Source organism: Acartia tonsa, chromosome 8 (genome assembly GCF_053477335.1).
Source record: "Acartia tonsa isolate MP-2025a chromosome 8, ASM5347733v1, whole genome shotgun sequence".
NCBI lineage: Eukaryota > Metazoa > Arthropoda > Copepoda > Calanoida > Acartiidae > Acartia > Acartia tonsa.
Window position 1 is genome coordinate 751231 of NC_137267.1, and position 14783 is coordinate 766013.

The 14783-nt window shown below is 30.0% G+C and overlaps 1 protein-coding gene across 4 annotated transcripts in view; it reads left to right on the forward strand.

Moving 5' to 3' along the window:
* Positions 1 to 14783, forward strand: part of LOC145325754 (uncharacterized) — a 183972-nt gene that overhangs the window by 135722 nt on the left and 33467 nt on the right. For all 4 annotated transcript variants that reach the window (XM_080168696.1, XM_080168693.1, XM_080168695.1 and 1 more), the window contains 2 exons: positions 2630 to 2680; positions 12626 to 12667. In XM_080168696.1, coding sequence (XP_080024822.1) covers positions 2630 to 2680; positions 12626 to 12667 — 93 coding nt within the window. The remainder of the gene's footprint in view (positions 1 to 2629; positions 2681 to 12625; positions 12668 to 14783) is intronic.

Below are 14783 nucleotides of genomic sequence, written 5' to 3' on the forward strand. Positions count from 1 at the left end.
TTATCCTTTTTCCTTATGTCCTGTATAAAGCAGTTTTTCAACAAATTTACTTAGAATTTTGCTTCGACTCTTATATATTTTTATTCTGATTATTTAGTTCTGACAATATATAAGTGTTAATGTCCGTTTGTCATACCGTTTCAGTGCTTCGCTTTTATGGATGTTGTCATCCTTGTTTAAAACAATTTATCTAGAAGTTTTGCCAGAGAAATTTTAGAAAAATTGACATTAGCCTCCTCAAAGTTAAGCAGAAAAAAGTAGAAACAAACTTTTAAGGCAATTTCCCATATTTTCAACTTGGTGCAAAAAAAAAACACCCGAATAACCAACTGATGGACACAATACAATCTTTCCCGATTTTGTATTAATTTTGCGGAACATGATTCATATTTTTCTTTCCCGAAAAAGGGAAGGAAGGAAGAAAATCTCTTCAAAAGAGATGGGGAAAACCCCCTTTTCTCCCATCTCTTTTTTTCTTCCCCCCTTCCCTTTTTCGGGAAAGAAAAATATGACGTAACTGGAATCATGTTCCGCAAAATTAATACAAAATCGGAAAAGATTGTATTGTGTCCAACTGATGTGATAAGCTGTTAGCGAGATCTTATTTGGTACAGCAAAAAAAACAGAAATCATTAAAAATTTAGGTGTTTAAAAATCCGTTGAGTGTGCTGTCCAATATTAAGAACACAGTGAGTATAATAAAGGCAAAACTTAATATACACAGAGACGTCCAAGCTTTTTTATTGTTATGGGGTGAAATGAGGGGTTTCAAAAGTTTCATAGAGGTATTCCAATGTATTTTTTAAATTTTGAGGGGGGTGAAATGAAGGGTTTCAAAGTAAACACACCCCTTTACCCCCACCTTTGGACGTCTATAAATATAGATATTATTTTTAGCTAAATGTTTTTTTTACCACAACTTATTTTAGGCCGATTTTTCACGCTTATTATAAAAACACATTATCACATAGCTTTTCATTAATTTATCAATCACGCACAGAAACTTAAAAATTTCAGGACATTAAATACCAAAAAGTAGTACTAAAAGTTATATTATTGTGCACAATTAATATGTTAATTATAAAGTATTAATTATGTCCATAGTAAAATAAAAAAATTATTACTTTATTGAATACTAGCCTCTAGGGGCTTTGCCCCATGAGGTAATGGAAAGCCCCCTTCTATATAGAATCGTTCTTAAAGATAGACATATTATGTAAAAATTTGTCAAATTTAGTATTAATATAACACATGAAAAAAACTTACTCAAAATTGCGTAAGTTTACACGTAATACCTAAAAAATGGGGAGGGGGGTGTGAGTTTTACAGGGGCTTCGCCCCATAGTGCGGTGAGGGTTGTTGAATGACCAACATACCGACCAACTAACCAAGCCTTGTAGATTAGCATCGCTACAAAAAATGTAAGGGAGAACCGATTGGATGTATAATTACTTGGATCTTACACCAGATTTTCATATACTATGATAAAGTGAACTCTGTAGCCTCTATCCCTTTCCTCCTACTGGATAAAAAGCCTGACAAATAAATGCAGGGGAAATTGCAACCTAAATTAACCTAAATTAATAAATCATCTCCGTATATTGTACATCCATTGAGAACCGCAATGCTATATCCACACCACTGCAACACAATATTAGCAAGTCAAATCACATTTTTTTTGTTCGCAGCAAAGCCTTTCTAAAATTAGGGACTGTGCGTTATAAACTCTGGTAAATTAAATACAATATATTAGAAAAAATATCAATCTTGATATTTTTATAAATTACATGTTCTGAGAATCAGCTAATTTCAATAGCTGACTTCGGCGTACGGACATACTTTAGGGTAACTACGTTATTACTATTTTTGCTATAGACCCTTTCTTTTCTCGGCTCTAAAATTGAAATACGATGTACTTTAATTTTATTTATTTTAGCGCTCAGGGCATTAATGGATGTTGTTATTCTTGATTGAAAAAAGTTTTTGATATATTAATCTATCAGGATATAAAACTACACCTCTATGTTGAATTTAAATTTAGTTTTTTTTTAAAGTAAAAAAATGTTTTTCAATATTTTTTGAGAATAAGATAATTGAAAATTTAATTAAAATTTTAACCATATTTAAAAATTTAGTTTAGAAAATCGCTTTAAAATCTTAAGTTTTAAATGTATATTTTTAAAAGAAAAAATCACAAATTTGATGCTTTAAACGTATTTAATTTTACAGGCACTATCCATATAATTATTATAGCGTTGCTACTTTATAACTATAGAAACTGTTCTTCCGTCTGGTCGATCATTAATAGGTTTTTAAGAATTTTTGAAGAGTTTAATTGCAAAAACTGCCTTATTAAATGAGCTGCTATCAAACTCAAATATTATGTAGTCTATTTTTTAGTATGGCTTTGAAAATAATTAATATCCGCTGGATTAGAACCGGTTCTCAGTCATACTGAAAAATTATGTATAGCAACGTATTACAGACTATTTTCTACGAATTATAAAATAAAAATCTTAAAATTAATTTAAGAACAGGACTAATAAAACTGGGTTTAATATTTTTCTTTTCATTTTACTATCTGCGGAAAGCTGTCTATAATACGATGCAATAAATAAATATTTTGTAGGTGTGCGAGTCACTGTCCATGCTGAGCACTAGTCAATACACTGAACATAAGGTAAGATAAATGGATAGATAGATGTAATATAGATAGATAGAGATAGATAGATGGATGGATGGATGGATGGATGTATGGATGGATGGATGGATTCTTTTTATTTTATTTTGTCTTTTTAAAACTAAAATTGAAGGGGGGGGGGGTCGAATTGGTCGACTTCCCTTTCCCATCCACTTTAATTGCTCCTTCAAGGGGCGTATCCACTAGAATAGAATTAAAGATAGATAAAATAAATTGAAAAAAGACATAATAAAATACTACTTGTGAGATACAACTGTAAGAAAATAAATTTTATCAATGTTTCTAAAATGATCTATAGAGCAATAAAATATTTGCTGCAGAATAACCAGGGATGGAGGGGACATTGAAATGTTTATTACAATAGTCTTCAAAGTCTTATCATAACGTTTTCTTATTCGTTGGCTAACTTTGGAATTTTTTATTGAATTTTGATTGGTTTTTCATTAAGTTGAGTGTTCAACCATCAATTGAAATCTACCGAAGGGCTAATTTTGTTTATCATTATTGTAGATGTATCTATCGGCCATTGTCTTATCCCTTTAGACTCCTGAATTCTTGCGAGAAAAAAAACATTTGAATTAGGTTTTACATCCCTATCAAGATTTGATAGAAGTTCCCAAAGTTTTTTTTAGCAAGTGAAAGAAAGATCCTGTTTATAAAACTTTGGATACCATTACAATGTTTCCTACCTTCCTGGAGAAAAAAACTTAAATTTTATTCGTAAACATGACCTTTTTTCGGTTAAACTGCATTTTCTCCGCAAAAAGTATAAAAAGTGTTTATTCACATCCGCTTAATATCACTGATGCATATCGTTCTTTCTAGCAAGGATGACAACATATATAAGTAGCGAAGCATGAATGGGAACACAGACAAAGTGAGTTATAGAGCATTTGTTAAAATCAAGAATCACGAAACCCTTCTCACGTATTTTTAAATTTCATAATATTTTTAATTTGACTGACAGACCAACGGACAAAGTAAATTACACACTGGATGCTCATTGATATAATCTTCACAAAAAAAATCAGCCGACATCATGAATGGCAGCCGAGAAAATCATATTTTCCACTACCGTTACAGACTAACCAACGGACGGACAGACAAAGTAAATTATAGAGTAGCTTCACTACTAAAAAGAGACAAAATTGTATTTGAAAAAGATGGAAATGAGAAATCATATTGTTGGAATTTGCAATTCTATAATATCGTTAGTGCGTAAATTATTTCTCACCCCTCCCAAAAAAGTTTGGATATTTAGAAGTTTCTAAAAATACTGGTTTTGCCATATTCTGAAAGTTTTTTATAAGGTTAAATAGATTATTCAAAGATAGATAGATATCTATTTTAAAATGGAGTTCCATATTTAATAAGGATGATATAAATTTTTTTAAATAAATAGGTAAATGGTTAGATAGTTTGATTAAATACATAATGAATTAGAAAAAAACAATTCACACATTTAAAAAAAATATCTATTTCATTTAATAGATGAATAAATAGATAGCTAAAGATGTAGACATAAGGGTAGATAAATAGATAGTTCAATAGGATTATCTATTTAAAAAAATAGATTGATAGATGATTAGATAAATGACAGATAGATAAAATAAAAGTACCATAAAGTTTTAAATATATCTGTTAAAAAAATAGATTGATTGATAGATGATTGGATAAATGACAGATAGATAGATATAAAGATATAAATATGGATAGACAGATAGATAGAATACAAATACCACAAAGTTTTAGAAATATCTGTTTAAATGATTAAAGGGTACACAACATAACAATGGATATATAATACGTGGATATTGTGACAGATTCTTGTATACTTTGATAATATACTTTACTTTATTATACCTCCATCCACCCCCTTTACCATATACACTCCCCTCCTACTGGAGGAAAGAACTGAACAATAAATAAGAACCATTGTCATTTCTCCTGTCTGCTAGAAATTCCTTTGAAGCTTGACTGATTGAATTGATCATCATATAAAACTAAGAATGATAATTAAAGTAAAACAATACTGGGGGAAGGAGTTAAATAACTGTATTTTTCCACCCTGTGGACCCTGTGCTGACTTTTAATTGGGTCTTTGAATATCAGCCTAAGAGCGTCGGAAATATTACCACAGCCAAGCCGTTACAAAATAGCAGAAAGTAATTTGCTAGTAGACGAAAAAGGTCCCCGACATTGGAAATAGATAGTTGTGTTGATTATATATCCATAATTATTCTTTCATTGAAATGAATGGTGGCACTGAAACCTCTGTTGTTCATACTATATATGCACATTTTGAATGGTACTTTAAGTACATTAGACAATATAAAAAGTATGAAAATAATGTGGGTTTAACATTTTTTTCCGATAAAAAAGTTAATTTGCCTAAAGTGATTTCTTTTTAAAATTTAGGAAATTCAAGCAAAACTCTAAAGCGTATATGATAATATACAATATTAAATGCACTTCATATTGTTCATATGGTTGCAAAAGATTACATTTTCTCATTTTTATTGTGGTGTATTTTTTTGCATTTTGCAAGAAAAAAAAACAATCTATTTTTTTAATAAAATTTGTTGAAGAAAGTTTTTTATCAACCCTTTCATTGGTTAACTATATGACCAATTGGTTTCAGACAACTAATACTTTGATAACATGACCTTTTTCTGTAAGTTCTAGTTTCATAGATACCTTTCACTAATTCGTTGGCTTAAAACCCTTGGACTCTTTTATAAATTAAAAATAGATTGGGTTGTACATTATACAAACTATAAGTGTCTTAACTTTTCCAACAATAATCTTAATTTAATGAAGGGATAATATTGTTTCAAGTATGGCTTCGAAACCGATTAATATTTGATGGATTAGATCCGGTTATTAGTCTTACTGAAAAATCATGTAATGCATCGTATTGCAGACAATATTCTACAAATATTAAAATAAAAATTATAAGCCCGGGCTTCCGTTTTATGGAGGCTAACAAAACTGGTTTTAACCTTATAATTTTTCATTTTAATATCAGCGGAAAGCTGTTGTTAATACTAAGAAACTATTTTTGTAGAGGCACTGTTTTAGTTACTAAGTGAAGGACTCTGTTAAATGCACTTTAATCTTTTCTAAACTAACTTATTTTTCACACACACACATACACACACACACATACACACACACACAAATACACACACACAAACACATAACAGGCATTCACATGCACATACACACAAATACATACACACACACACACAAACACACCTACAGGCATTAGGGAACTAATGGATAAGACAATGGTCGATAAATTGATGTACATCCCCAATGCAATGATGATACTCAAAATTATTGGATGAAACATTTCAACACTCAACTTAATGAACAAAACAATCAAAATTCAATAAAATACCCAAAAGTTTTTTTTTTTTATTATTGTTGGATTTGTTTAACTGGGGAAAAAATATTGTACAATATTATTATAATCCTGGCGGCAACAGAACGCTAGCAAACCTTGCTGGTGCATCCAGATTTAGTGCTAAATATTCCCATTAGGTTGGGTCGATTTTGGAACTTTTTTTCTTGGACCAAACCGGGAACTTGTACATTTTGTTTTTATGAATATAATACACATCTGGATGATTTAAAATTTATCTTAAGTCTAAGAACTGAAGACTACCACACATAGAATTGTATAGCTATTTTTGAATTATGAAATTAAAGGTAATTATTTGCTGCAAATAATAAAATAAAAATTTTTTCATTAGACCTGTTACAATACATACAACGTCCTTTTGATTGCTCAGATGTTAGAATATATGCGATTTTTTGGCCTTGTTTTTGTAAAACATACCATTGTGCATTGCCAAAGACTTTTTACTTCCATCTCATGGGCAACAGTGCTCTTCAAATCTTTTCAAACTAAGTGTTTCTACAAAATTGCTAAAAAATAGACGCATCGTATTATAGACAGCATTCCTCGGAAATTAAAAATAAGAATTATAAGATTAAAACCAGATTAGTTAGAACTGAGTGGCCGAAGGCTCGGCCTTCATAACTGGTATTAATTTTATGATTTTTATTTTAATAATCGTGGAAAAGTATCTTTAATACGATGTTATACATGATTTTTCCGTATGGCTGATAACCATTTCTAATCCTTTGTCTTAAAATATAATGAGTTAGGAAATGTCATGTTTATTGCTTTGATGAAAATACCAGCATGCTAAAAACACTATTTTTGCATTTTTTGCTCTTTTGTTTACCATTCCCATGCTATTTTAAGACATACTTTTTTATACAGAATGAGAAAACATCTTCTGAAAGTTTTAACAGGATTTGCGTTCAATTTGAGTTTAATGAGATTTTCTTTCTTGTCACAACACTTTTACAGCCATTATTTTGATATAAATTTGATGCCTTAATCCCTTGATGTCTTGATGTCCTGATGACTTTCTACCTTTTACATTTTGCAGGGAGGGAGGGGACACTAGTCTGTTAGTCGGAACCCAAAGTATTTTCTGGTTATAAAACAGATGTTAAAATCATGAAATATTCAAAGATTTAGGTTTTTTGTCATAGGAATCTTCATCGAAAGTTTCAGCTGTCTATCATTAATAGTTGCTGAGAAGATTTCCCCCATAGCGTTATGGACTGACTAATGAATTATAGAGTAGCTTCGCTACTAAAAAGTCCTAAAAGCAAATAAATTAGAAGGGTTGTTTAATGTTGAAAGTAAAGCAAAAGAAAAGGGGAAGTTTGTTCTGTTGTAATAATTTGCTGTTTTAATTATTGCTGAAGTGAAAGCACACTCTAAAAGTTTTCTTATTTTTTTGCATTATCTTTTTTCTCAGTTTCTGTTTGTTTTACACAGCAATAAACTATATAAATATAAGGAGAGGGGACATTGGACTGTAAATTATACTGGTACCTAAAGTTTATAGATTTGAATTCTGATAACTTAACTCAAAACCTTTGGATAATTTGTTCAATTTTGATTGGTTGTTTCAAACTTTTCAGTGTACATAAAATACATTTTGTTTACCATCATTGGGAATGTACATAGTTCATTTTCTTATCCCTTAATTAAGATGCTATATTTGTTTAACACTGTAGTAATAAACTTTAAAGCAATATAATGTTTCTTATTTTAAACTAGGGGAGTGGGGTTGAAGTTCAGGCAAAGAGCCTAAAACCCCCCCTAAGACATTTATAAAGCTTCCGTGTAAAATACAACCAATTTAGACCAGCATTTTCCATGATCTTTAGCTTCAGTTAAAAATACCTTAATACTTTGTATTATAGATTGTATATTTTTGACATAGAAAAACTATTTTGACCAGAATAATGACTTTGATAATAGTTTTAAAAGGGTAATTACAGAACATTAGAAGTTAAAAGAGCTTGAATGAAAGAAAAATATTGACTTAAATTACAAAAAAATGATGACCTAATTGCCAAAGCTTATTATAGAAAAGCTCTGCTTTAATTAAATATTATTGTATAATTCATATTCATATAATGTTCTACATATTCATGCAGGGAGGGGACATTGGACTGGAAATTATTCTGGCACCCAAAGTTTTAGAAGCACCTTTAAAAGGTTTCAACCAAGAAGGAGTGTTTAGTTTATAATAATTAAGGATGTACGTCAATTTAAGGTCCATTGTCCTATCCCTTAAGATTTCTGCAGATATTACATTTTCCAGATACCCTTTGAGCATTATTCTTATTATAATAATTTTATACAGTTTATTAGACATCAATATTCTATTATATAAAGTAGTATGTTTTTTGTTTGTTATTCAAAATCTCGCTAACCACTGAGCTGATTAAGTTATCCATATTTGGTTCAAATGATATATAGGTCCTGATATGTTTTTGGTTATTTGGGGTAATATTGTTTAAGGTCATTAGTGATGTACATCAATTTATCACCCATGGTCTTATCCCTTAAGATCCCTGTCAAACATACGAATACCTATTGAAAGTTAATTAATACTAATTATAAGTTAATTAGTATTCTAATAGAGACTACTAATAAGATATGTCTGTACCAGCGGCTATGCCCCTAGAGGCCTCTAGTGACACTTTAAATTTTTTTAAATATCTAATTCGATAAGTAATTTGTCTATGTTAATATCAGCTGTTTTTTTTCTTCAATATTTTTCAGCGATATCTCTTGGAAGGATACCCACCCCCAAAATAGTTATAAACCATCCAAGAACCTATGAGAAGCTACCCTGTCAAGAAGAACCATATCGGTTCATTGGTAAGCGAAATCCTTCGGTACAGACATATATCATTTTACTCTATTATAAGGATACTTAAAATTTCTAAAACCTTTTTATTTGTAATAATAATCAGCATAAGTTTGTTTTATTTAATGGGATGATTGAATTAAAATAGTTAACATCATATTTTAGACAGCTTTCCACGTATATCAAAATAAAAATTTTAAGATTAAAACCAGTTTTGTTAGTTTTTAAAACTGGTTTTAAACTTATAATTTTTCCTTTTGACGGAAAGCTTCTATAAAACGATGCTAAACATGATTTTTCAGTATGACTGAGATCCGGTTCTAATCCAGCGGATATTAATCGATTTCGAAGCCATATCTTTTAAAAACTATGTTAATATTCTGTATTAATACACATAATGATTGTTTATATATAATTGACTATTGGCTTTTTTGTTATGCCTTTCTGATATGCGCATATTGTATTTCTGTTTACTTTTTCAATTATGTCTAGGTATATCAGGAAGGTTGGGACATTGGGTTGTTTATTACACTAGTTCCCAAAGTCTTATAATAACGTTTTCTTTTTCGTTGGCTTAACAACCTCGGAGACTTAATGAATTTTGATTGGTTGGTTCATTTAGTGCCCAAACGTTTCAAATACTAATTGTAATCTACAGAAGGGGTAATTTTGTTTGTCATCATTGGGAATGTACTCAATTTATAGACCATTGTCTTATCCCTTCAGATCCTTGTCTGTATATGCATTATTGGGCAGTAAGCGATATTCCAATTGAAATGAAAAAGTACATTTCGCTTCTAAAAAAATGTCATATTTTCAATAGGTTAATTGCAACAACTTTTTTGTTGTACAACCTTTATCTTAAGTCCTAACTCTGTAAAAGTGTTCCACGCTTTAATGTCACGCTTTTGACATAACAACATTATATAACATTTTTTACGACTAACGATTTTTGCTATACATGATTTTTCAGTGTGTCTGGGAACCAGTTTTAATACAGCGGATATTTATTTTTGTTTGGAAGCAATACTGTATATTATTTTTAAGAAAAATGATTCCTTTTTGATTAATGTATGTTTTTTATTATTATGCATTCTTATTATTATTTTGTTTTTATTATGCATTCTTAACTAGAAAAAAATCATTAATAATGATTATGTAAGTTTGAACCTGCCAATCAAGATTTATTAACACTAAGAGTACCCAAAGCTCAAAAGGAAACAAACTTTAGATACCAGAACAATTTACAGTACAATGTTCACTTCCTCCCTGTTTTTTTGATGATACATATGTTTAGAATTTCAAAATATATCCAATATCTTATTTTTTTAAATTACATCAAGATAAAATTTTCATTCTTTTGAATATAAGAAGATTATATTATTACAGGAGGGAGTGGACAATGGTCTATTTATTATACTAGTCCCAAAGTTCCATAACAACGGTTTTTCATTCGTTGGCTTAACAACTTTGGAGACTTTTACTAAATTTTGTTCATTAAGTTGAGTGTTTCAACAACTAATTGTAATTACAAAAGGGATAATTTTGTTTATCATCATTGAGGATGTACATCAATTTATCGGTCATTGTCTTATCCCTTTAGATCCCTGACATTCTATAATATAATATTCACCTTTCCAGGGGATTTGTAATATCAAATTTCCTTTGTTTTTGGTGCCAAAAGAAATTTGGTTCTTCTTCTGGATATTGGATATAGTATTTACCTGGATATATTGTCATCAATTTAGCTTGCTAACATGGACTTCACTTATTAGTCAGTTCATTCATCTATTAGGAGGGTAGGGGATGAGGTTAAGGGGGTTTGTTATTTTAGCCAGAACATTTTTTTTTTCTTTATTAGAGTACATGATATTCTGGTGTAAGATCCAAGAGATTTGGTTCTTCACCAAATGGATACATTTCACTTTTTAACAGGGAAGCTACTTTATTATTTAAAATAGTCTGTCGGTCTTAATACAATAATGTGAAAAAATCTCTTTTTTATGAACACTGAATATCTGTTTTATAACCATCAGACTGTTCATTCATGAATTTTTTGTGCTTCGCTACGTTACTTATGGATGTTGTCATCTTTGTGTTAATAGTAGCTCTATAATTAACCCAAGCGTAGTTTTGTGGGGTTTACATTCTAAATAGTCTCAAACCTGCCGTCGTGTTAGCAGTTTACGAGATTTTATTAGACATTCATACATTTTAGTATATAGAATGAACTTCCCTAAATAACTTCAAATATATTTCTTAATTGAAATTAAGAACTTAGTTTTTATCCAGAAAAAGATAGAAACTTTCCCGACTATCAAATGCTTTGTTTTATTCAAAGTAACACTAATTCCGTCCTAAATTTATGCTTAAGAATCTTGGCTGTGAGAGAGAGAGATAGGGAGCAGGGATAAGACAATGGACGATAAATTAATGTACATCCTTCCTCGATGATAATAAACTAAATAACCCCCTCTGTAGATTAAAATTAAGTGGTTTAGAGTTTGGAACCAACAATTTTCAATTTAATCAAAGTTCCCAAAGTTTTTGCGCCAGCGAACAAGATAACGTGATGATAAAACTTTGGGTACAAGTTTCATCTACAGTCTAATGTCCCTTCCCTCCCTGAAGAGTTAGGAAGCCATTAGTTTTCACATTATTTTAAATATATTGCACACACAATCAGGGAGGGAGGGGACATTGGACTGATTATTATGCGAGTCCCCATATTTTTATAATATCATTTTCTTATTAGTTGGCTTAACAACTTTAGGGACTTTTATTGAATTTTAATTGGTTGATTCTTTTAGCTTAGTATCTAAATGTTTCAACCACTAATTTTAATCTACAGAAGGGGTCATTCGTGTATCCTCATTGGGGATGTACAACAATTTATTGGCTATTGTCTTATCCCTGGCTCAAAATAAACATTGCAACTTCAAGATAGATAGATCATCTGGATGGCTTGTACAGGATCTATTTTTATCCTTCAGACAACCAACCTTTTGATTGCACGACCTTTGTCTTGTTATATCGTAACTGTAGATGGTAATGTGTTGCCACTGTTTTGGGCTGAGGTATCTATGTGTCGCACCTGACATTGCAGCAGTAGTAACAACAAGAGACGTCTTTACTTATGACGTGGTTTTAAGCCAAAATTATAACCCATCCCTTTACGAGCTATTGTTGAACGAATGGTTATTAAAGTTTTTTCGTTAATATTAGATAGATAGATAGATATATAGAAAAATAAAAATAAATTAACATTGATAGATAGATAGACTAACATAATATGTTGAAAAGAAAGAATATTATAGTTTTATGGTAATGTTATGACAAGAAAGTTAGATATTACCTAAGGATTTTCCTAGGATAAAGCAACCATTTCTAAATCTCTCCAAAATAGAAAAACAACACTAGAATGTGTCCTTTATGACTTTAAACCAAAGAGAAGTGTATGATACCTAGCTAAACCTGAAAAAGTAGAAAAGAAAAGTAATTTTTTTAAAACAACGTTGATGTAGGTTGATTAATCCGAATGAATTATCTAAAAATGCTATCAAGCTTCTAAAAAATAGATAGAATTTAGATCTTTTAAAATAAGTAGTACCTACTTATTTTGTTCTTTCAATTTATCATGTTCTTAAAATTAATAGAATTATGTTGTGTTTAGGTGTTACAAGAAAAGAAATCATTACCCGTTGAAGTTGTTAAGGTAATAAATTTTAGAAAATCAATGTATCTATCTATTTACATAACAATCTATTTGATTGTGTATCTATCTGTTTATCCAACTGTCTATCTATCTAACTGTCTATTTATTTAACTTTATATCTATTTATCAGTCTATCCATCTAACAACGTATCTGTCTATCTATAACGTATCTATGTGTCTATCTATCCGTCTAACTATCTGTCTAACTATCTGTTTATGTATATGTCTAGCAATCTGTCTATGTATATGTCTAGCAATCTGTCTATCTATATGTCTAACAATCTGTCTATGTATATGTCTAACTATCCGTCTAACTATCTGTCTAACTATCTGTTTATTTATATGTCTAAAAATCTGTCTATGTATATGTCTAACTATCTGTCTATGTATATGTCTAACTATCTGTCTATGTATATGTCTAACTATCTGTCTATGTATATGTCTAACTATCTGTCTATGTATATGTCTAACTATCTGTCTATGTATATGTCTAACTATCTGTCTATGTATATGTCTAACTATCTGTCTATGTATATGTCTAACTATCTGTCTATGTATATGTCTAACTATCTGTCTATGTATATGTCTAACTATCTGTCTATGTATATGTCTAACTATCTGTCTATGTATATGTCTAACTATCTGTCTATGTATATGTCTAACTATCTGTCTATGTATATGTCTAACTATCTGTCTATGTATATGTCTAACTATCTGTCTATGTATATGTCTAACTATCTGTCTATGTATATGTCTAACTATCTGTCTATGTATATGTCTAATAATCTGTCTATGTATATGTCTAATAATCTGTCTATGTATATGTCTAACTATCTGTCTATGTATATGTCTAACTATCTGTCTATGTATATGTCTAACTATCTGTCTATGTATATGTCTAACTATCTGTCTATGTATATGTCTAACTATCTGTCTATGTATATGTCTAACTATCTGTCTATGTATATGTCTAACTATCTGTCTATGTATATGTCTAATAATCTGTCTATGTATATGTCTAATAATCTGTCTATGTATATGTCTAACTATCTGTCTATGTATATGTCTAACTATCTGTCTATGTATATGTCTAACTATCTGTCTATGTATATGTCAAACTATCTGTCTATGTATATGTCTAACTATCTGTCTATGTATATGTCTAACTATCTGTCTATGTATATGTCTAACTATCTGTCTATGTATATGTCTAACAATCTGTCTATGTATATGTCTAACTATCTGTCTATGTATATGTCTAACAATCTGTCTATGTATATGTCTAACTATCTGTCTATGTATATGTCTAACAATCTGTCTAACAATCTGTCTATGTATATGTCTAACTATCTGTCTATGTATATGTCTAACTATCTGTCTATGTATATGTCTAACTATCTGTCTATGTATATGTCTAACTATCTGTCTATGTATATGTCTAACTATCTGTCTATGTATATGTCTAACTATCTGTCTATGTATATGTCTAACTATCTGTCTATGTATATGTCTAACTATCTGTCTATGTATATGTCTAACTATCTGTCTATGTATATGTCTAACTATCTGTCTATGTATATGTCTAACTATCTGTCTATGTATATGTCTAACTATCTGTCTATGTATATGTCTAACTATCTGTCTATGTATATGTCTAACTATCTGTCTATGTATATGTCTAACTATCTGTCTATGTATATGTCTAACTATCTGTCTATGTATATGTCTAACTATCTGTCTATGTATATGTCTAACAATCTGTCTATGTATATGTCTAACTATCTGTCTATGTATATGTCTAACTATCTGTCTATGTATATGTCTAACTATCTGTCTATGTATATGTCTAACTATCTGTCTATGTATATGTCTAACTATCTGTCTATGTATATGTCTAACAATCTGTCTATGTATATGTCTAACTATCTGTCTATGTATATGTCTAACAATCTGTCTAACTATCTGTCTATGTATATTGTATATGTCTAACTATCTGTCTATGTATATGTCTAACAATCTGTCTATGTATATGTCTAACAATCTGTCTATGTATATGTCTAACTATCTGTCTAACAATCTGTCTATGTATATGTCTATCTATCTATCTATCTATCTG